Source organism: Poecilia mexicana, unplaced genomic scaffold (assembly GCF_051168715.1).
Source record: "Poecilia mexicana isolate PSO_F unplaced genomic scaffold, ASM5116871v1 scaffold_4, whole genome shotgun sequence".
NCBI classification, from domain to species: Eukaryota; Metazoa; Chordata; class Actinopteri; order Cyprinodontiformes; family Poeciliidae; genus Poecilia; species Poecilia mexicana.
In genome coordinates, this window is record NW_028263373.1 from 22,335,023 (window position 1) to 22,356,362 (window position 21,340).

Below are 21,340 nucleotides of genomic sequence, written 5' to 3' on the forward strand. Positions count from 1 at the left end.
GAACAGTGTGGTTCCCAATTAATTACACGGACATAAACGCTTAACCAGAAGTAGACAAAAAAATAAACGAATATACTGTGAATATATTCACCTTTCTTCCTTTATCATAAGGAAAAAATGTGTTAATAAAGGTTGAATTGACATTTTCTAAAATACATTATTTGAATTCGTTTGAATCAAAGATAGTCAAATATATTATGTCGCCAACGTTTTGGAAAGAATCTGGTGATATTTGATGCTTTTATCATTTTGAATATTTTTCATTATGTGAAATCTACTGTACGACTTCACTTGAATGCACCACGGAGTTAACACGCGAACGTAAAATGTTGAGTAGACGAGCAGCTGGTAGGCACGCCGTTTCCATAACAACGCGATCAGGAAGAACGGAATACTGAAAGAAAAGGCGCATTCCTTCGTAAATTTATAAAGAATGTTGTTTAAGACAACCTACATTAGCTTCTCGCCTTCATGGCTCGGTGAAAGTTGAAAGGCTCTATCCTCTGACTGTAACAGCCTCGTTTGGTAAAGATGTCGTTGTCCACGGCCAGAGCCAGTCCAGCGCCAAGCTCACCCAGGGGAGAGCAAGCAGACGGTAAATTATTCACATCCATCCGCTGCTGGAGGCTTTCTACGTGCCAATGCTGCTCAGAAAGTTACAAACAAAACGTTATATGTAGTCATGTACAATTAGTAGTTTAGTAAACGTCTCTTTGAAATGGCTAAAAACCAATCCAGTGCGTTCATTTATGTAGTACAACCGTACTTTCGATGCAAAACAAACAGGTGTACACAAGGAAAAGTAGTGTTACCTCAAAATACTATTACTGAAGAACAAATAAAATTGTGTCATCAGAACATTACTCAAGTAAGGAGACGTATATTGTTGGATGATTAACTGATTTGACAATCTAAAATAATTCTGGTATTTTTAAACAGGAAACCCAAAGGATTTGAAACCACCTACGTAGTAGACAACATGTGTATGTTTAAACAGATCAAACTATGTCCAATGACAAGATTGTACTCAATACAGGCTTATGGGCAGGCTCAACTGAGCCTTACAAGTTTATATAAACAGTTTATATAAACATAAGAAATTTCCCCTCCCAATATATGTGGCTGTCCTTTTTGGTTAAAGTATGCTTGTTCCCGACTCAACTAAGATAATAGTATCACTTTAAAATAATATCAGATGGTGCAAAACTACTCTTAGAAATACTTGAATAAATCTAACTGCGTAAATGTAGCTCATTACAGCCACCTCTGTAAATAAACCACTAATAATTTATTTTCATTATAATTCAAATGAGCTAGACTTATAATAATTTAAAGTGGCCTGGAAAAAGTTTTTCTTTAGACCTTGTCTTCCATTTTTTGACTCCAGTCCATATTCTAACCGAGACATTAGTAAACTCAGGTGCTGCTTTAAGCACCCAAACTAACATTTGGCTTAAAAGTTTAACAGTGCTGACAATACTTTTGATCTGTGAAAGTATTTGATATAGGTTGTACGTCTTTCTGCCTCGTGCTACAGCCTGTGAAGGTGCAACAATGTTAAAAACAAAATCCAGAAATGTGTCTTCCATCACTGTTACCTTGCAACAAGAACATCCTACGTTCGAATCCCAGCCTAGGTTTTTTCTGCATAGTTTGCATGTTTTTTCTGTTTTCTTGTCATTAGGACAACACCAGACTAAGACAAGGGAGCTTCCCAAAAACAAAAAAGCATTCTCAAAATGGTCAAAAATCATACTGATGATGACAAGACAGATAAATTCCAAATAAGAAATTTGGAAGATGTTTAGAAAACATTTAGAAATATTGACCAAAGCTGTTTTTATGGTTATAATAAATAAAAATACAGAGTCTTAATGAGTATTTACTTGATTTTTCTTAGAGACTGACCTGAGAGTCCAACTTCCAGCTCTGGAGATCAGGAAGGGGCCACTTCCTGTCAAACAAGCAGCCATCCCAGATGAACTGCTGCTCAGCCTCACCTCCACTGTCTCCAAGAACACACAGGGCCACACTGCACATCACCGAAGCTGTGAAGTACTGGCTGCGCTTTCTTCTTTACACAATATGTTGTGATATATACACACTTAAAGTACAGTTTTCTTTAATCTTCTCAGTCGATAACTGTTTAGTTTATAAAGACAGTCAGTCTGAATCAAGATGCTGACATTCAGCTCAAAATATCTGGCAATGGCTTGAGAAGATTACTTTAAAATTCTTACATTTATGTCTGCTTTATGTAAAATGAGGGGGAAAAAAGTATGTCAGCGCCCCCTACTGGACCCTTTCATTATTTGTCCATTTAGGGTGTGATTTCAGTTACTCTTTATAATTTTTGTACATTCTGTAAAAACCATATGTATTTTCCCTCACACAGATTTCTGTTTTTTTGTTGTTGCACTTCAAAATTTCACATTATTAAACAAGTTTTAATTAAAGACAAATATGGACTGAGTGAATCCAAATGCAGTTCACAAACAATAATTTTATTTGTCAAAAGAAAAAAAAGCTACCAGGCTAATCTCGCAGTGGATGAATTTCTCCCCATTCAAGCTGTTCTGATTCAGTCATATTTCAGTCACACTACAACATCTCAATCAAATTCAAGCACAGTCAGATCTGCTTAGGCCTTTACTTTGAATGCATTCTTTAAATAGTCACACATGGACTTGTTGGTGTTTTTCATATAATTGACTTGCAAAATAACCCAAATAAGTTTGAGCTTTAAAAAAATGATTTCATGTTGTCAGAAAGGCTCTATGTAGTTAAGATTATTCTACAGCTCAGGCAGGAAACAGATCTGAGTGTGATCTGAGAATTTGTGTAATTATACAGAATTCACCATTTAACATACATAGTCACATTGGGCTCAGTTGGGTTTCATAGCCATTGATAAAGGAACTCTTGATTTGAAAACCTTTTTATGTATTTACTCAAGTTATCTAGAGCTGAAGTATAAAAGTTCGACAAAATAAGTCAATTCTAAATAAATCTGTCAGGATGCTAAAATGTTAGCAATTTTTAAATAAAAAGACTTGATACAAATACATATGAGCATAGGTTGATAAAATAGCAATGACACATTTTTTTGTGCAGAGTGATGGAATCAGACGGCCAGATGGAGTTTGGCATTATCCGCTCGGACGCACCAAGTACAAATACTTTCTGGAACAGCCAACATCGCTGACAGAAGCCGGCAGGTCAGTTAGGGGGATGAAACTGTGACAACTCTTTATATAAGTTATTCTCAAGAGTTAATGACAGTAAATACATCATATAGCAACTGTGTTTGGTCATAGTGGTGGAGGATTGATGATTTGGGCTTGTTTTTGGCAGCCACAGGTTCTTTTCAGTCAATCACGATGAGTACTAAAGTATTGTAATGTCAAAGTACATTTAGTTTTTCAATGCAACGCTTTTGAATTTTGGCTTCTTCTTTGTATAATAAATAAAATGAAACCTGTTGCATATAAGGAGTATGAACACAAGAAATGACTCTCTTCCTTTAATCATTACTGTTTGTTCTTCACCATTGCATCAAATGCTAACATGAGTTTTAAAAATCAGCAGTTGTTAAAATAGTACACTAAATGTGTTTCCTCTGTGTGTGGTGCCTCTGTAGGGATATTTCATTCCTGTGCGATGCTGTGCTTACACAGAAAAAGATGACTGCTCTCCCACCACTGCATGAGAAGAGCTGCAACGGAGACACGAACTACAGGGTATGTACAACTAGGTGTTTTAAAAGTAGTTGATTTCCATGTGAAGTCCCTGAAAGCACTTGATATTCAAACTGCATAGTTTTATAATAAAGTGCAATCTAACATTTGATTAAAAGCCTACATTTTTTTTTACCATATTTTCATGCACATATAAAGACAGACATTTTTTCTCACTCTCTGAAGGTAAATCAGACTAAACTTTTCTTGTTTTTGTTTATTTATATCTGCTAAATGCCAGAAAACTTAACGAGAACATTATTTATTTTATTTTGGAATATTTATTTTTGCTAATTGCCCTATGAGTTATTGATCTGTGTGATTGAAATAAAAGTTGTAATATTGTTTTTTTACATGTTTAATTTGTGTTTTGTTTTCAGACCAGTCAGGTGTGTAGGGTGTGTGTGAGAGAGACATTTCAAAACATAAAATTGTGTGATATTTTACACAATTGTCCCTGCTGTAGAATGAAGAATATTGTCACAAGACTTTTTTAATAACAGTAATAAATTATATCATTATAATAGCGATTTTACAGTCTTTTTTAGTTAATTTGTATTGTTTTATCTCCTAAGTTTGTTGCTGCAAAAATTTAAAAAACTTATCTTGAAAATGAAAAGTGTACAGAGAAAAGTGTACTCTGTAAGCAGATGGTTGACATTTTTAAATATTTAATTACGAGAGTGTCCCATGTTGTTGTTATTATAGAAACATGTGGGAAAATGTTGCTATAGTAACTTGGAAATAGCTCCAATGGAATATATTGGTTTGTGTTAAGCCTTTTTTGCTGCCCCAGATAAAATAAGATTTAAAATATTTGTTGCCGTAAAATGATATCCATGTTTTTAAATCATCCATTTTCTAAAGTAGCTATTGGACGAGAGGCAGAGTATACATTGGGCAGCTCGCTATTCCATTTAGTTCATCTTTGGCAAGCGTTAGAAAATAAATAAAACACACTAAGAAAAACTTACACAAAATAAAAAAAGATTACCATAAATTATACAATGTGCATCAAAAACAGACACCTAATTGAGTTGATAGTTAAGCTAACAGTTGTGGTTTTGGAGTGTGGAAGGAAGCTGGAGTACCCAGAGAAAATGTTTTTTAAGTTGAAACACTTGAATATCATTGAAGGTCAAGTTTTCTGTCTCAGTCTTGTTTTTGGAAATTTAAACTGAGTTTCACTACCTAGTTTTTCCATTTTCTGCCACAGAAATGTTTTATTTTAGTCAAAACATTTCCAACATGCCACATTGCACATTGTTTCAGTTTCTAGTTGACACTGATCTATAACTTTGTTCTTTTTCATCAGATGTTTTTGTTTCCTGTATTTTTCAGACTTCGAAATTTTTCTTTCTCCCACTTTTACTTTATATGTCAATTTTTCATGTTTTTTTTGTTTTGTTTTTTGTTTTACTTTAACTGTTTATATTTTTTCACTTCCTCATTTTAAAGGTTTTCACCTATTTTTTCTGTGTGTCACCACATATTTCAAACAATTGGTTTTGGATTTAAGTATTCCTGGGGCAACCTTTGCCATTAATTTGAGTAAGAAGACAAGCTAATCACATAATGCCACCATTCTGTGTCTCTCAGAACTTGGATGTCAAACAAAACGTGATCCCTGAAGAGTATCGTATTGTGAAGAACAAAGGAATACAATGCCTCCAGTTGTATGAAGAGTAAGTTTCCTTAATGGTATTTGGTGCAGTCCCTTCCTGTATGATGATCTAGCTTTTTCCTGATGTATGTCATATTGTACCTCACAGTGCATTCACAGTGCAGCTGAAAGATGAGGAGCAGAAGTTACGAGTCCTCCCATCACTGTGAGTGCAAACATATAAATTACAGTGACAGGAAAAATTTGTAACACTTTATTCTAATGTAATAAGCAATTTTCTTAGGAAACATACCAGTAAAACAGACCGTTAAGCATTACAGAACTCTGTGTGCAATAATACACATGCTGTATTTGTGGGAATGTTCTGTGTGCAGGAGGCCCAGTGGCAGGCTGGAAGTGATCCAGCTGATGAGGATGATGGATGATATGCTGGAAAAGGCCGGAGTGGATCAGGAGGACGAAGAGCTGACTGATCTGTGCCAAGTTAGTTTTCTACCTCTGCAACTGACATGAAAGCTGTGTTGTAATTTTTGTTTAATACAGAGAAAAACCTTTAGTTTGCATAATTAAAATGGGAAAATACACAAACAGCATCCAGTCAGTAAAATAACATAAGCTACTTTGACTCAAGGGACGTTTGTGACCCATTTTTAAATTTTGCTTTTATTTCTCTTTTTTGATTCTCAGGATATCGACAACCTTAAGGAATGAAATATAGGCAGATTTTTTTATTCTGATATTAAAATGTTATTATTCAGTGTACAGTGATTTACATATGCCTTCATTTCTCTCTTGGGAACAGTGTTGTCTTTATTTTTTATATAATGTAATACTCACATATATTTTTATACTACAAATACCTGACAAAATAAAAAAGAAAACAGTTTTTTAGGTGGAATAACACCGCAGATTTAAAGCTTTCATTGATAAGAAAACAAGAGATTTGGTGACAAAAGAGGACATTATCCATCCATCCATCCATCCATCCATCCATCCATCCATCCATCCATCCATCCATCCATCCATCCATCCATCCATCCATCCATCCATCCATCCATCCATCCATCCATCCATCCATCCATCCATCCATCCATCCATTTTCTTTACACCCTTGTCCCTTAGTGGGGTCGGGAGGGTGCTGGTACCTCTCCAGTTAACGTTTCGGGCGAGAGGCGGGGTGGACATTATACAGAAAAACAAAATAAAAAGTATAACTATGTTTAGGGACGGGTAACTTATGAGATCAGATGCTTGGAAAGTTTAGAAACAAACCTGAAAAAATATTTTTTACACTTTAATGAGAGGAAATGTTTGAGCCTGAGGGTAGAAAGTGCAACCAAATTTTAAAAGATAGTTCAAGCATTAAGGAATATTTAACAATTGCACAAATGGCCTCCTTCTTAATCTGCAATGTAATATACAAATGTAGAATGTCTGTGTTTATCATTTCTGTCAATACCAATAAAATGCTCGGAGACTTTAAGATCTATGACTTGTTTCGCAGCTCGAAAGCTTGTTGGAACTGGTGAAGACAGAGCAGAACATCTACAACATCGTTTTCCATGAACTGATCAGGCAGGTGACCGTCGGCTGTGCTGAGAGAGGACAGCTCCTCGCCAAACTCAGGTCAGCAGCTAACATATTTAACCTTATAAGCCTTGACACCAAACAATGAATACACAGACTTGAACAAATGCTTGTGAAATGCCATAAAACAATATCTTATGGCAGTAGGAGTATTAAAAGAATGCTGACTGATTGGATGCAAAAACCCTTTTCTGTGTTAATATGATAATCATATAAATTTAGAATTATCTGAACTTTCGTCTGGCATTATCTGGAACAGTGCATTTGGTAAGATTGAGTTTTTCCTTAAATAAACACTCCAGGTGGATCTGGAAACATAAGGAAAATTCCTTCATATTCCTGCTAAAACATAGTGGAGGATCCATGATGCTGTGGGTTTCTTTCGCTTTAAAGTCTGTGGGAATTCTGTTAGAATGTGCAGAATCATAAACTCTTTGAAAGACTATGGATTTTTAAATAAGCCTAGAGGTTAGGTTGTTTTGTTTCTTTTCCAGTGTAAGAATGAAAAGTAGTTTTGACTTTTTCTTTTTGTTCCAGGCAGCGGTACCAGTGTCTGCTGGAGCGAATCCCCCGGCGCCTGACATCGTTACACGCTGAGGTGGTAGCGCAGCGGGCTTTGGACCGTCGGCTCATTGAGGAAATTTACCACATCAAGGCAACCATCCAGGAGATAAACATGTATGTAGGTCAGGCTCAGAGTAGTAAAAGAAACAAGTAATTTAATTGTGGTCTCAGGGAGATTTTGAAACACCAACTAGTTTAAGAAGGGATAATAAATGCCCTAATTTTAAATAATATCTTTCATTGAAACATAGGTGAAGCTGAGAGATGTGTCTCCTCATTTTCATGCTTTTCTTTGTGTGTTTTGTTCTCAGGGAACTAGCAAAAGTCAGAGACCATGATGCTTTTGTTTCCGATAAGGTGCAGCACGCACAGGAGGAACTTGCCAAAAGCTACAAAGACACTCTCAGCTGCTCAGAGTCAGTCTGGCAGAATTGTAACAGTGATTAATGGCAAACTACATCACCATTCATCAAGTAGAACAAATAAGAATTAATTCTTCTAAATTGATTTGGTTTTTTGCATCTGGGCACAGTCTATGTTGTTGTATCATAGCTTTTTTAAACATTGTATAAGTAAAAGCAAACTTCTTCTGCCTTTTTTCCTTGTGATGGATGTGAAATGGGACAGTTTTTAAATACGCTTGACAAAAATGCTACCTCTGAAATGATAAATGTGCCTCTCTAAGTGTTGTCCAGGGTTACCACCGTATGTATGAGCTGCACAGGACTCGTCTGGAGGATCAGCTGCTAAAGATGACGGGAGACAGAGACTATTGGAGCCAGTTCACCTTCAACCTCGCCCTCAAAGTACAAGAAGCCATTTTGTTGTGCTGTTCTCTTTTTTTGCATACATTGTTCTTTATTTCATCTCTTTGTGTAGCACAATAAACAAAGGAATTAGATTTTTAGGAATATGTTACAAGTAGGACTGGACAATATGGCTGAAAAAGGGTGTCACAACATAAGGGTTTCATATCAGTCGATATCAATAATTATTAATTAGTTTTTTGGTGTTAAATATCTGAAAAACTGTCAAACTGGTTACTGTTTACTGTTTTGTCCACGGTTTTCACTCCACACCATTCTTGTTTATTTTTAAGCAGCTATGAGAAATGGTGGTGAAACATGAAACTCAAGTTACTCAGCAGGTTGTTGCTAGGTAACCACAAGTTACTCAACAGCTCGTTGCTAGGTAACCAAAGAGTGAATGAGTTAGTTGATGCCACCAACCTCGCTTAGCTGCTGTGTGGTTCTGAATTGGACTGCAGTGAAATGATTGAACATTCTCTCAGACGTATTGTCTATTGATATTGATCATGTGTGAATCTGAATATGTACTGTTATTGATTAGTTGTCCAGCCCTAGTAACATGTTAGATTTGCATTAAAGCACATTTTTCTTCTAAACATGCCAGTTTAGCCCATGTTTGTTTCAGGTTTTGTTAAACGGTTTCTTTTCTGTCAGGTGATTAAAGCGAAGAAGCTCCGGCTTGTGAGTGAGCTGTATGTCAGTGAGGAAGGCTGGTTCAAGACAGCACAGGACTGCCTCATCTACATCTCCACACAGGTGAAAGTCAAAGCACACTCTTATTTTCACCACCACAGGTGGACGCTTGACTGTCCTACTCCTCCTACTGTAGGATATATGTGATCTGGATGTCATAGTGGAGTCAACCAACTGGTGGAGAGATCAGCTGATCGCCCTCATGTTCTTTGTGAAGAAGATTCAGCTTGTTCAGTTTGAACAGCTCTCCTCCATACAGGGAGAAATCGAAAAGTGGCATTATTACATCAGCACACAGAATCTGTGAGGAAATAATTTTTAAAACAAATTTTCTGAACATCTGTTTGAATCTTATTTTGCACTTTTATTGACACTCATACGTATTTTTCTTGCGATTCTCATCGGATGTTATTAGGTATGAGGTTCCAGAATATGACGTTACAACACTGGCAGAAATCCATGAAGAAGTATGGAAGTGGTCAAATGTAAGAGAGGATATTTATTTTCTTTTCCTTCTGTGGTGTTTTTTGGGAGATTATCTTTACAAAAATACAGAATCTTACCAAATATTTTTGATGTAGTATGGTGCTGGATATCCTGGAGCATAAACTCAAAAAAACTGATTTCAGCCATTCGATTGCAGCTCTATAGGCTTCTTGTTGTGCTGAAGGATGAACCTTCACCTCACTCTCAAGTTTTTTGTTGGGTCTAACAAGTCTTCTTTCCAGATTGTCTTGTATGTGGCTCTACATTCCCTGTGATTGAAAAGCAAAACCCCAAGAAAATATATTGAAGTTTGTAGTTGTAGCTTGACAAAATATGAAAAACAATGTGTCCAGAAAATAGCAGTTGTTGTTTTTCTGAGGCTTTACTGTTTTTTTTTTGTTTGTTTTTTTGCAGAAGCTGTCACTTGCATCTGAGGAATGCCAAGGTGAAAGAAAGATTTTATTTAAGCAGAGACTGAGTGAACTCTACCACACCCTGGATAAATTTATAAAAATAAGCTTTCATATTGTTGAAAGACACACTTTCCCTGATGTTGAGCCTGCCTTGAGCCTTGAGATTATAAAAGAGCTGGAGAATGACATAATTGAACTTCTCAAACAGTATGACACTCAAGTCAGTGGTGAGAGCAGATATTAAACTTGTATTGTTAATGACACATGCACAATAACAATAATTTCGTTTTGTCTCTGTTAGTCTTCATTAAATCTCATGTTAGCAAGGTAATTGTTAAGATATGGAATGAATTAAAAAGCTGAAAATCATCCCTTCTGCAGCGATCCACCGACTCCTTACATCCATGTTTAAACTGCTGGACTTCTGGGCTTCTGAAACTCATGTTGTGCTGCAGCTGTTATGTCCTCTGTCAGCGATGAGCCCCTCTGACTGGGCTAAACTGGAAGAAGCTTTGTCTAATTGCCAGAAGATGTCTGCAGAGATATTTTTGTACTTCTCCTTCACACAAAAGGAAAAACAAACGGACCCAAAAATGGTCCAAAAAATCCCTGACTTGTAGTAAGTGTTTTATATATTCAATTGTAAATTGAATTTATTAATGTACAACTTAAATTGTGAATTGAGTAGAAAATGGCTCTTTGAATAATATTTTCTAGATAAGCCTCAATATTTCAAGAGCCTTTTAAAAGTGTTCATTGCATCTTCCTGTGGTCAAAAAGCAAAGCCGCTTCATTATCATAATTCTCATTATCACAGTCGGACTGATCTGTTTTTATTTGTAGAGCAAGAGAGATTTATGTAAACTAAAATAAGAGTACATATTTACCACGCAGTTTCACTGTAATACATTATTACAGCGTTCAGGGCTGCATTAGATTGTATTCAGGAACATTTTCAGATACTATTTATAAATTGCTTAAAGTTCTGTGTTGTGTGTGTCTGTTCAAAAAGCTCAGGGTCAGAAAAGTTGATAGATGAGGTTCTGGAGCTCCCAAAACGCCTGTTCAGCTTCACTGAGACTGAGAACAAGAAACTGCAAGAAGAGGTGAGTTTTAAGCGCTCTTCAGGAAAATATCACACTTATGGTCCTGCTTGTAGTCAGGAATTTTTTTTTTTTGGTAACCAGACTGACAAATATTAACAATATCAAAGAAGAAAGAAAAAAATAGCAACGAATTAGTCAAAATATAATTTTACAAACTATTAAGCAGAATTGAATTCGGTTTTTGAGCATTTTGGTTCGATTCAGAATTCCCAGGACTAGGATTTGAGTTCCTCTATTGAATTGATTTTTTTTCTCCACCTGAACTTTGAGTGCCATTGAGGTAATGAGATCCTGTCCATCAATTGACCAGTTTAAACCTGCAACTTTCACAACACTTTATGTGTGGCAGCCATATTGAATCTTGAGCTTTGGACCAGGGTTTCTGAATTTCAAGTTACAATCCTAACTTCAAAAAGTGTACTGAGTTTGATTCGATCCAAAATGTTGTCCTCACATTTTATACAATAATTGATTACTGCAACTGATATTTTGTCAGTGAGCAGCCATTAGCCCAGTGTGGATGAGAGGGATGAATAACTAATGTTTTCTCTCTTTCCTTCATTGACTGTAATGGTGCAAATGTTTGTTTCATTGGCTCCTCCCCTTTCAGGTGACTTGTCTTCACAAAGGTCAAACAAACTGGATGTTGGATCTGTTGCTTCACATGTTACCTGACCAGACTGAGGAAGAAGATAAATATCTGAAACGTGAAGACAAATTAGAAAACTCAAGACAAGCTTTAGTTAAGGATGCAAAAAGGCTTTCTAAGAAATTGGTCTATTATTCCAGATTTATTACCAGGTATCAAAAATTGTCACTTTCTGTTGTTGCATTAAGTATTGTATCAAAAAAATTCATGGATTCATACAACTGAAAATGCTGTTTTTCTATTCTAGATCATGCAATTTAATTTTGGAGCAGTCATTGGTGGTGGACCCTTATTTTGCAGAGGTGGGAGATAGGAGAAAACAGCTTAAAAAGCTGCAGGTAAATGAGACTGTGGCGTCTTTCCAACTTTGACTGTGGCCCTAAACTTTTCTGAAGATGTTTTAGAAAGCCAGTGCACAAGCCTGCAGTTGTGCAGTAGTTTGTTTAGGCTTTTCAGTAAAAATGTCAAAATACCTCTATTGCAAAAATAAAGATTTGTCAGGATTAAAACAAGCATAAAAGGTGATAATTTTGTAGAATAGTAGGCTACATAAATAGGAGTTACAATTAGTCTATAATTTCCAGTACATGTGGTTTTGATATGACAGAAAAAACAGCAATTTATTTACCAAGCTTAATTTCTATCCTCAGACAGATGGTAATAAATGGTTGGAAAGTGTAAAAATACTGCTCAAAGGACTTAATGAGAAATTTGAGGAGGAACTCATCGAGCAACCCGAAGAAACTTCAAGCAGCCCTCAGCCACCAGAAAGCATGGAGACTCAGGTGACAACCCATCATAAAGGCGTCCCAGAGTAGTTAGACTAAATGATGATCATGAATGAAGTTAACTGGTTTTCATTGTTCACCAAGTGTGTGCTAGGTATGTAAAAATCTTAACTTCTTCATGTTTATAATTCTGAATCTGGACACAAAAGATGGATCTGCTCCTAACCTCTCTATGAAGAAATAGCATCTCACATGTAAATAATGCATTTTACAACTATTTAGAGGGAAAGTCCTTCCGTATTTATTTGAATATATAGTTATGCATTACTAAAGAACATGTTTGTTTCTTATGCAGATTGTATAAAAACTGAAAAACTGCTAAAAATGATTGGTAACTTTGTTAGAGGAGAGAAAACAGAACAAAAAGTAAAATTAATTTTAGCTCAGGTGATCTGTGCATCCTCTAATACGCTGCCATTTTGCCAGGTATTTTCTTGACCCACATGCAGAATTATACACAGAAATGTATTTAGCATTTAGACAGAACAACAAGGGGAAGGCTTGAACTCTGGGTTCTCTGGCATCTGGAGGGAGAGGAGAAATGATTAAAGATGGCTGACAACTGCAGTGGATGACAGTGGAATGTTAGGAATCTAACGGAGACTCGATAAGAGGAGGTCTAACAATGTTTAACTTTAGAGTAGCTTGTTAGACTAAATGATAAATTTTAAATGAAGTTAACTGTTTTTCAAGTTCATTGCTAGACATGTGAAGTCTTAGCTTTTGCCTGTTTCTAATTCTGAAACTGGTCACGAAAGATGAATCTACTCCTAATCTCTCAACTTTCTGATGCAACTTTTTAGAGGGAATGTCCTTCCATATTTATATATATTTATAGTTCTGCATCACCAAAGGCCATGGCTGATGGGCTTTCAAATTGTGCAAAAACAAAAAAAAAAATCTGCTGAAAGTTATTGGTAACTTTGTTAGAGGAGAGAAAGAAACATTCTCTGCTACTGGCTTTGGATTAAAAAACAGTTCAGAAATATTACAAAAGGCAGATTTTATCATGCCTTTACATGTTTGCCTGATATGTTTTGCAATCTATTTGTAGAAAATATAAATATCAGGCTGAGTCCATCATCAGCCTGAATTGATAGGTATGTTTGCAGTCTGCTTTGTGAATCTAATACAAAACAGAGCATAAAAAATACAAATAAATGGTTTATGTTCCTGCTTTGTGAAGCCCTTGTCTTATTCTGTAAATGATTATGAGTATTGGCTGGGTGCCTGTGTGTGTTACAGACCAGTGAAGGTCCTTTACAGGAGCCCAGGCAAGCTGACAAAACCAGAGATGGGACTGAGCCAGAAAAAACTTAATGATATGAACTATAAATGTCTTGGGAAGAATGCCTCTTAAAGAAAATCCTTAAAAACCTACAACTTTAAATAAAATTAAGCTAACATTAATTTTAGCTTAATTGATCTGTACATTAGTGATGGGCCAGATGACACCAAAACCTCGGCACATTTTCTTGATCCACATGCAGAATTACACAGAGAAATGTATTTACACAAGCAGAACAAGGGGAAGGCTTGAACTCTGTGTTCTCTGGCAATGATTAAAGATGGCTGACAGGACTGCAGTAGGTGAAAGTGGAATGTTAGGAATCCAAAGGCAATTTGATAAGAGGAGGTTTGACAGCATTAAACCTTGTTGTGGAAACCAAATACATGTCTTCAACTAGAATGGCTGATAATCAGGCAAAGACCACAGCTCCTTAAATCCACTGCAGATAATCAGCTAATTGCAAACAGGTGCAGAGTTTTCAGCAACACAAAGATCTTCTGTGGAGGAACGATCTCACACACGCACATAGAAACATTTCATCTGTTAACATTGATTTGTTAGATCAATGAAAGATGTTTGTAAATAAATATGATAGTAAGTGTTACTTTGATTATTTTTTAGATGACAAGTGAAGAACCTGAAACAGAACAACAAGAGGTCAGTCAAATAAATCATAAGTTTTTAGTATTTTAAGGTCATGCTTGTTCATGCTTAGCGTTGGGTTATTTTCTGTTTTACTTTTGCAGAAGTTAGTTGTTTTCTATGAAAAATAAAAAGAATATATGATACCATACATGTTTTTAAACAGTTGGCTTTATTTCTATTTTTAAAAACTCTCAAGAAATTTTAGAAAAAAACAGAAATGAATTGTTTTATCTTCATTCTTTGTTTGTGGGTTTGAACATTATCTATGTAATCAAAGAATAAAGTGCAAAATATGCTGAATGAATTCAAGAATACTAAATATTTTTGTTAAAAGAAATATTTTTTACAAATATGAATTTCTTGTATTCATTATTATAGTAAAATTAATAATGCTGTCGTCCTGCAGAGGCCAACAGTTAAGCTGATAGACTACGATGGAAACATCATTCAAATATATCAGGATGACAACATGGTCCAGCTGCCTGGGGTCAGATGATTTAAAACATGGATCTTTTTAACAACTGGCAGAAAGATTTGCCTTTCTACAGAACTGAATCATCTGTCTGACTGAACCCAGTTTGTATGTTTCTACCAGGGCGATGAGCTGGTTATATGTCCAGCAACAGAAGAAGCTCAAAAAGCTTTCTCTGATCTAACAACAGTATTGCTGCTGCAGAAAGAACTAAGGTAAGACATGTGTCTCCATTTTCTGTGCTTGATTTGTCTGAGCATCTACATCATTAAATAAAAGTTAAAATTGTCTTGAAAAAGTATATGCTCAACTTTCAACCACAAAACTGAGTGAATTCGGTTGAAAATGATGTGTTAAAGCAATACAAAATAATAATTACTGTTAGCTAGAGTGGAAATTATACAGTTTTTCTTCTATAAGAAATACACACAAATGTGTATCCTACATATATATTTGACTTTCTTTACTGTGATACCCCTGATTAAAATCCTGTACAACCATTTGACAAATCAGCCTTATTTGAACATATATTCTAATGTATTAAAAAGTTTTGCACAGCCTTGTATTTGTATTAGCCATGGCCTAATTGCTTTTAAACAATAACAAATCAGTCATTTCTTCTAAAATGCTGAAAATGTTTCAAAGTAAAACATATTTGGTAAAAGTATATCAGAAGTGGTGCAAGGAAATGCTGGTATCTTTCTTGATTGTTTTGAAATATTCCTATGATTATTGTTCAGAGTGGTTTTTTCCTAAGCTGTGCAACCAAAAATTGGAAACATCTCATGTTTTTTCTCAGTGACTCTGAGAAGCTAACAATAATTGCTGAGAACCGAGCTCGGGCAGCCGAGGAGGCTCTGACTGAAGCGCTGATTAAGATTAAAGACCTGGAGAGTTTGCTCCAGAGACAGCCTGCTCCTGAGCCTCCAAGCAAAGATGGTAAAGCCTTGCTACTTCCTGGACAAAACAAACATGAGCATTAAAGTTTACAATGTCTTTTTTATTTTTTCAGAGGAAAAGAAAACACCACCTCGTTCCCCACCTCCAGCTGCAGAACCAACTTCTGAAACATAATCCACAGCTGAAGCCAAACTAGAAAGCAACACCATGAAGAAAACATGTTGTGACTGTGTTTATGTTTGAGGCTGTCTTATTTATTTTTGCTGTATTTGGCAAAGAAGAAAAATATTAATGGCTACATTTAACAACCCAAGACTTCTCAAAGTGTGATGCATAAGTAAAAAAAAAACTGGAGAAAACAGAAAAGCAATATACATTTACAGTATGGTGAGGTTTTCTTTCAACGCCTTATTGTACAAGGATACACCTCACTTCCTGATACTGTGTGTGCTGTGCATCTGCTTGCTGTGGGATCTGTCAACCTTTTGTCCCTTCAATGTCTCTCTTCCTGCTGTATTAATAAATGTCTATGCAAATGTTCTTGGAGTTCATGTTTGCTTCCTCTTTGCTGTTTCATAAATTGAAATTAAAATGATGAATATATTTTGATATTTCTTTATAGTTAATGTCAATAAAAATAATATAATTGTGCATAAGCTGAATATAAATAAATGCAATTTAAACAATGTTAAAGTTTGAACAGTTCTGAAAACTGCAGCTTTTGCACCTAGAATAATCTGCAGATGTTCTGGTGAATATAGATATTTTCACATGTGACTTTGATTTTGATGAAACTACACTGGCTTCCAGTTTATTTTAGAGTGGAATTTATTGGAGATCTTTTCACAGATGATATCAGAACTTCTGCAACCATAGGTCTTTAAGAAATAGATAAAAACATATTTTAAAATCGCATTTCTTAATGCCCTTTTGACTACCTGTAATATTAGTATTTTTATTCAATTTTTCTGACCATTCCTTCCAAAAGCATTTATCTGTAATATATATATATATGTATATATATATATATATATATATATATATATATATATATATATATATATATATATATATATATATATATATATATATATATATATATATATATATATATATGTCTTTGTTACCTTGAAAATTACTGCATTCAGCTTTTATTTAAAATGTTAAATAGTATATTGACCCGATTAAATTACATCCATTTAGCATAATATTTTAACTAAAATATTAATTAAATGTTCGTTATGTCACATCATTGGTGAGTCTCTCTCTGATGCCGCCATCATGTCCCCTCCGTCTTCAGAGAGAGGAGGTGGCGGTGGCAGGGAGGCCAGGTCAGAGTTCATGCTGAGAAGATCTGGAGCGAGAGGAAGGACCAATGCAGGCTGGAGATGACGGAACGAGGCTCTAAAACCTTCCCAGGCAGCTGTCTCCCTTTCTGATGCCTTCACCTGCTAACAACCACAAAGACCTGAAATGTATTTGTCCCCTTTCATCTGAGGAGTCAGAAATTATTTCAAACTGGACCTTAATAAAACATACTAAATAAGTTTTGTTGTGTTTGTTAAAATATATGAAATAAAACAAGAATATCAAGAAGAAAGAATGTATCTGAAACTGATTTTAAAATGCCTTACAGTGAACTGCTGTTGTCTCTTGGCCTCGGCATCAGCAGCCAGACTCTGCTGCAGCTCCACAGGAAAACTGAGCTCTTCTCTGACATGAAAATCAAACAGACCATGAGGGATCTTTTTTTCTGGCTCAATTCTCTTCTGTACATTTCAAGTAAGTCAACAGTAGTGGAAAACTACTACAGAAATTAATTAACAAATATAAGCCTTACATGTCAGTTCTTTCCACCTTGACTCCCCAGCGGCAAGTGACAGAGTCCAGCGTTTTCTGAATCTGCTCTCCGATCCTCCGCCTGTGCTGCAGGATGTGACTGAAAGTATGCTGGGCGAAAACATCTCTGATGGCCGCCTGAACCAGACTCTGCAGCACAGAGGTCAGGTTGGACAGAGCTGCGCTGCACAGAGCCACATTCTCTATCTGGTAATAACACACAGCGCTCAGCTCTGGCCTCGCCAGGTCCTTCGTCACCACCTGCAGGAAGATGTGGGAAAAAGTCAGATGTTTCATTGCTACTTTTTATGTGATTATTTCTGACTGCCAAGTGTGTTGTACCATGTGAGAAGGGACCTTCAACATCCGGAGCCGAATGTCAACTTTGTGGCAGACGTCAAGAAGTGGAAGATAGAACAGGAGGCCTGAGCATAAACATCAGTGTTATAGAACATTTCTCGGAAATATGTGGCATGATTTATGACCCTAATGTGTGATCAACCATGCTTTATGCTGTTTCTGCTGATTGCTATTATTGCTCACCAGACACTTATCCTCAAGGAGTGTACCCATAATATTTTCAAACTAAATACAAAGTGTTAGACTCTGATATGTAACCAAAGAAATGACAATAACAGTGATTTGAAAAGGAATCCATGTTTTTCATTCCACATTTTCTCACAATAGACAAAACCTTCAATACACACATTTTGGACTTTACTTGATACATCAGCAAAAGTAGTGTATAGTTATGAAATTAAAAGAAATAGGTTGACATTTTTAACAATCTAAAAAGGGTGATGCATATGCAAATTGAAACAATTCATTAACATTTGGCAACCCGTTCTACAATATATTGACAACTCTAATTGAAGAAGGTTTGATTTGATAAGATAAGATGTGATAAGACATAAGTCATAGGAAAAGGGAGGTGGATGGGACATGGGAATGTCCCCGTTCAGTTCAGCCACTTTTGTTTTGTTTTGAATTGTCATTATGGTTAAATCAGAAAAATAGGACAAAATTGTATTGGTGATGCTTTGATTTTTCATGACAATAAAACTGTTTGACAAGAAGTCTTCTGTGAGGGTGTCAAAGAGGCTGAAAAGCGCAATTGGGAGGAGTGTGTCTGCATAGATGCCATAGCGGGGAGTAAGAGTGTTTTTTAATTAATATAACACATATAGCTTACATGAGTGAAGGTAGGAGTGCAGCACCTGTTTGTTTGTCAGTTTGCCTCTTTGATTTGCTGTGTTCTATTCTCTACCTTTACAACATCTCCCTCTAGTGGTCTAAGGGTAGACTGTTTGGTCAGGGGAGAAGAGCATTAGTCAGAAAAGCAACCAGGATGCCTACAGTAACTATGGAGGAGCTGCAGAGACCCTCAGCTCGGGTTGGACAATCTGCCACCAGAGCTGCTCCGGCTTGTACGTTAAGAGTGGCAAAAAGAAACCTAGAAGACATCCAGTTGCAGTTTGCAACTATATGATAGGGGACACAGCTGAAGTCAGAAGTTCTTGGGCAACAACTCAATATGCAAGGTTAAAAAAAACAGATTAAAAAAACAACTAACACTGTCGCAGTAGGCGTGCCAATCTCCATTCCTATAGAGCTACTTTCCTGCAAGTCTTAGATGCATCCCTTCTTTAAAATTTATGTTCAGAGATGCTCTGTATTTTCTTGTGTTAAACTGGTAGAGACATAAAGTGTGAACACTATGTATCGTTTTCTTCATACTTCACAATTATGCAACTTTTTATTCCAAATCCCAGCAAAATGCATTGAAGTTTGTGGCCATAACAAGTTGAAAGGGAAATAAATAAGTGAAAATACAATATGTATTAGTGAAAGCAACATCAAATAGCCTTTCATCTCTTCTGACCCACATTTTGTTGAAGAATTTGGGTTTTCATAATTATTAAAACATAAAAATCTGATTTGTTAATTTATATTACAGCACGAAGAGGGATGAATAAAAAGTATTTGTGCCTACCTGGTCCCTTTGGTTTCCCTCGCAGTAGATGACCAAGTCTGAAAATCACAGCTCTCTCATGTTCTCGGACTACCTGGGAATCAAGATAACAGCTCTCAACTCAACACTGTTTGTACTAGAAACTAGACCACAAATACTTAAAATTTTGTGTTTTTACAGTTTAGCTTTTTTTTAACTGCATAGATGAGTTTGAATCTGAGATTCAGCTTAGATTGGATGACTACTAAGCTTTATGTAGAAAAGTAGTTGATATGTAGTTATTGGTACAAGGCAAGCTTGACGTATATAGGTTCACACAACCATCAAAAATGCATGCATGTTCTTTCCATCCACTGATGTGTTTCTTGGAGTTGTAGCTCATACTTTGACACAGAACCAGATGGAAATAGGAAGGAAGAGGAGAACCAAACTCAACGCAAACACCATCAGCAGCCACTCAAACACTCCCAGGCTCTTGCGCTTTAGACCTGCAGAAATGGATAGCGCTCTGTTCAACCACAATTTGCAGAAAGACAAACATATGCTTCAATAAAATCTTGACTTAAGATTTCAGAACTCAATCCCTATACAAAAGCTAACATAAAAATGCTAAAAGGAAAACAAACAATTATATTCCTGTGCATTAACTCACCGTCCTGCTCCGCTGCTTCCAGCAGCCACAGGTTCTCCTCCTGGACTTTGTTTTCTCTAACACTGTCTATGTCCACCACAGTAGATTTCAGCTTAACCTCTGCCTCTTTCTCCACATCCACCTTCTCCTGGTTTGTCTCTAACTTCTCCGTCTCCCTTTTCTCCTTCTTGACAGATGGAGCTCCAGCGTGGTGACCTGCCTTTGGCAGTTTCTGATGATGTCGTCTTTCACGCACTGGGGCTCCACTCTCCCCTTCCTTCTTCCGTGGCGTTGTTCTGGATCTGTGGTTCGGCTTCACAGCGGGGTGCTTCTCCATATCTGCTGGAAATTCAACTGTAAAAAATGTATGAGTGACAGCTGGGGAGCTGTTTTCTTTTGATGGGTCAGTACTGCTTTCCTGACATGAAAAGAGAAGAAATTTTGGACCTGGTTCAAATGGAAGTTGAAGCTCAAGTCTGAGGTGCTGCAATCTAGTGATGGGATTGGATAAGAATTGTTTGGACTGTCCAAGAGTGGGAGTTAAACAGCAGTCATAGGGGAGGGCCACTGCGGATAACACATGTTTGAAGGTGACCTATTATGCTTCTTTGAACAGATTAGGATACACCTATGGATTGTACAAAACATGTTCATTACATTTTTGCACTAAATCATTCTTAGATAATGAGATTTTACCCTGTTCAGTTTAGCCTATTTTGAGCTCCTTTCAGTGTGTATATGTTTTCGGGCCTCTTGTCACTTTAAATCCAAATAAGCTGCTGCTGGTCACACTCCAAACTCAACGTTCACACACATGCCTGAAAATAGCTGCAAACAGATGTGCAATTATACACTGTACATCTTTGAAAAGCATAACTGGAGCCTCCTGCACAGTCAACAAGAATTCAGGAAATGGTTTATGGTTGATAAGCCAACAACAAAACACATATCTGTTCCAGCAGCCATTGTACAGCCAGGTGACCAAAGTTCTTCATGCTCTTTAATGGGCTGGGCTTCACTGAGGTTGCTAGGTAACAGGAAGGGCTTCATTGGGATTGCTAGTTGAGGATCAGTGCCTGCTGATTTGTGACGTTACATTCTGAAGGTTTTTGAAATGACTCATTTTCCAGACAC

At 36.4% G+C, this 21,340-nt stretch overlaps 2 protein-coding genes across 2 annotated transcripts; one reads left to right on the forward strand and one right to left on the reverse strand.

Moving 5' to 3' along the window:
* Positions 1–320: 320 nt before the first annotated feature.
* Positions 321–16,304, forward strand: axdnd1 (axonemal dynein light chain domain containing 1). Its single transcript, XM_015012429.2, has 25 exons — positions 321–595; positions 1,901–2,055; positions 3,115–3,218; positions 3,641–3,740; positions 5,337–5,422; positions 5,510–5,566; positions 5,736–5,844; positions 6,866–6,987; positions 7,486–7,626; positions 7,824–7,928; positions 8,198–8,318; positions 8,976–9,077; positions 9,151–9,317; positions 9,430–9,499; positions 9,915–10,140; positions 10,295–10,532; positions 10,926–11,019; positions 11,630–11,820; positions 11,916–12,006; positions 12,319–12,453; positions 14,369–14,404; positions 14,799–14,879; positions 14,988–15,079; positions 15,664–15,803; positions 15,877–16,304. The coding sequence occupies exons 1-25, from the start codon at positions 532–534 to the stop codon at positions 15,936–15,938; spliced, it is 2,889 nt and encodes a 962-aa protein (XP_014867915.2). The 5' UTR covers positions 321–531; the 3' UTR covers positions 15,939–16,304.
* Positions 15,844–20,543, reverse strand: nphs2 (NPHS2 stomatin family member, podocin). The gene is made up of 7 exons (XM_015012416.2): positions 20,228–20,543; positions 19,960–20,063; positions 19,597–19,669; positions 17,946–18,028; positions 17,605–17,864; positions 17,399–17,477; positions 15,844–17,215 (listed from the first exon to the last, which is right to left on the reverse strand). The coding sequence occupies exons 1-7, from the start codon at positions 20,541–20,543 to the stop codon at positions 17,009–17,011; spliced, it is 1,122 nt and encodes a 373-aa protein (XP_014867902.2). The 3' UTR covers positions 15,844–17,008.
* Positions 20,544–21,340: the final 797 nt, after the last annotated feature.

Excerpts from the sequence above, each read along its gene's own strand:
- axdnd1 (XM_015012429.2), top strand. The coding sequence starts at position 532 with ATGTCGTTGTCCACGGCCAGAGCCAGTCCAGCGCCAAGCTCACCCAGG. Across the intron at positions 7,929-8,197 it reads GACACTCTCAGCTGCTCAGA|TGTTGTCCAGGGTTACCACC; the intron begins GTCAGTCTGGCA and ends TGCCTCTCTAAG. Across the intron at positions 11,020-11,629 it reads ACAAGAAACTGCAAGAAGAG|GTGACTTGTCTTCACAAAGG; the intron begins GTGAGTTTTAAG and ends CTCCCCTTTCAG.
- nphs2 (XM_015012416.2), bottom strand. The coding sequence starts at position 20,543 with ATGGAGAAGCACCCCGCTGTGAAGCCGAACCACAGATCCAGAACAACG. Across the intron at positions 20,064-20,227 it reads GGAAGCAGCGGAGCAGGACG|GTCTAAAGCGCAAGAGCCTG; the intron begins GTGAGTTAATGC and ends CCATTTCTGCAG. Across the intron at positions 19,670-19,959 it reads CCATCTGGTTCTGTGTCAAA|GTAGTCCGAGAACATGAGAG; the intron begins GTATGAGCTACA and ends CTTGATTCCCAG.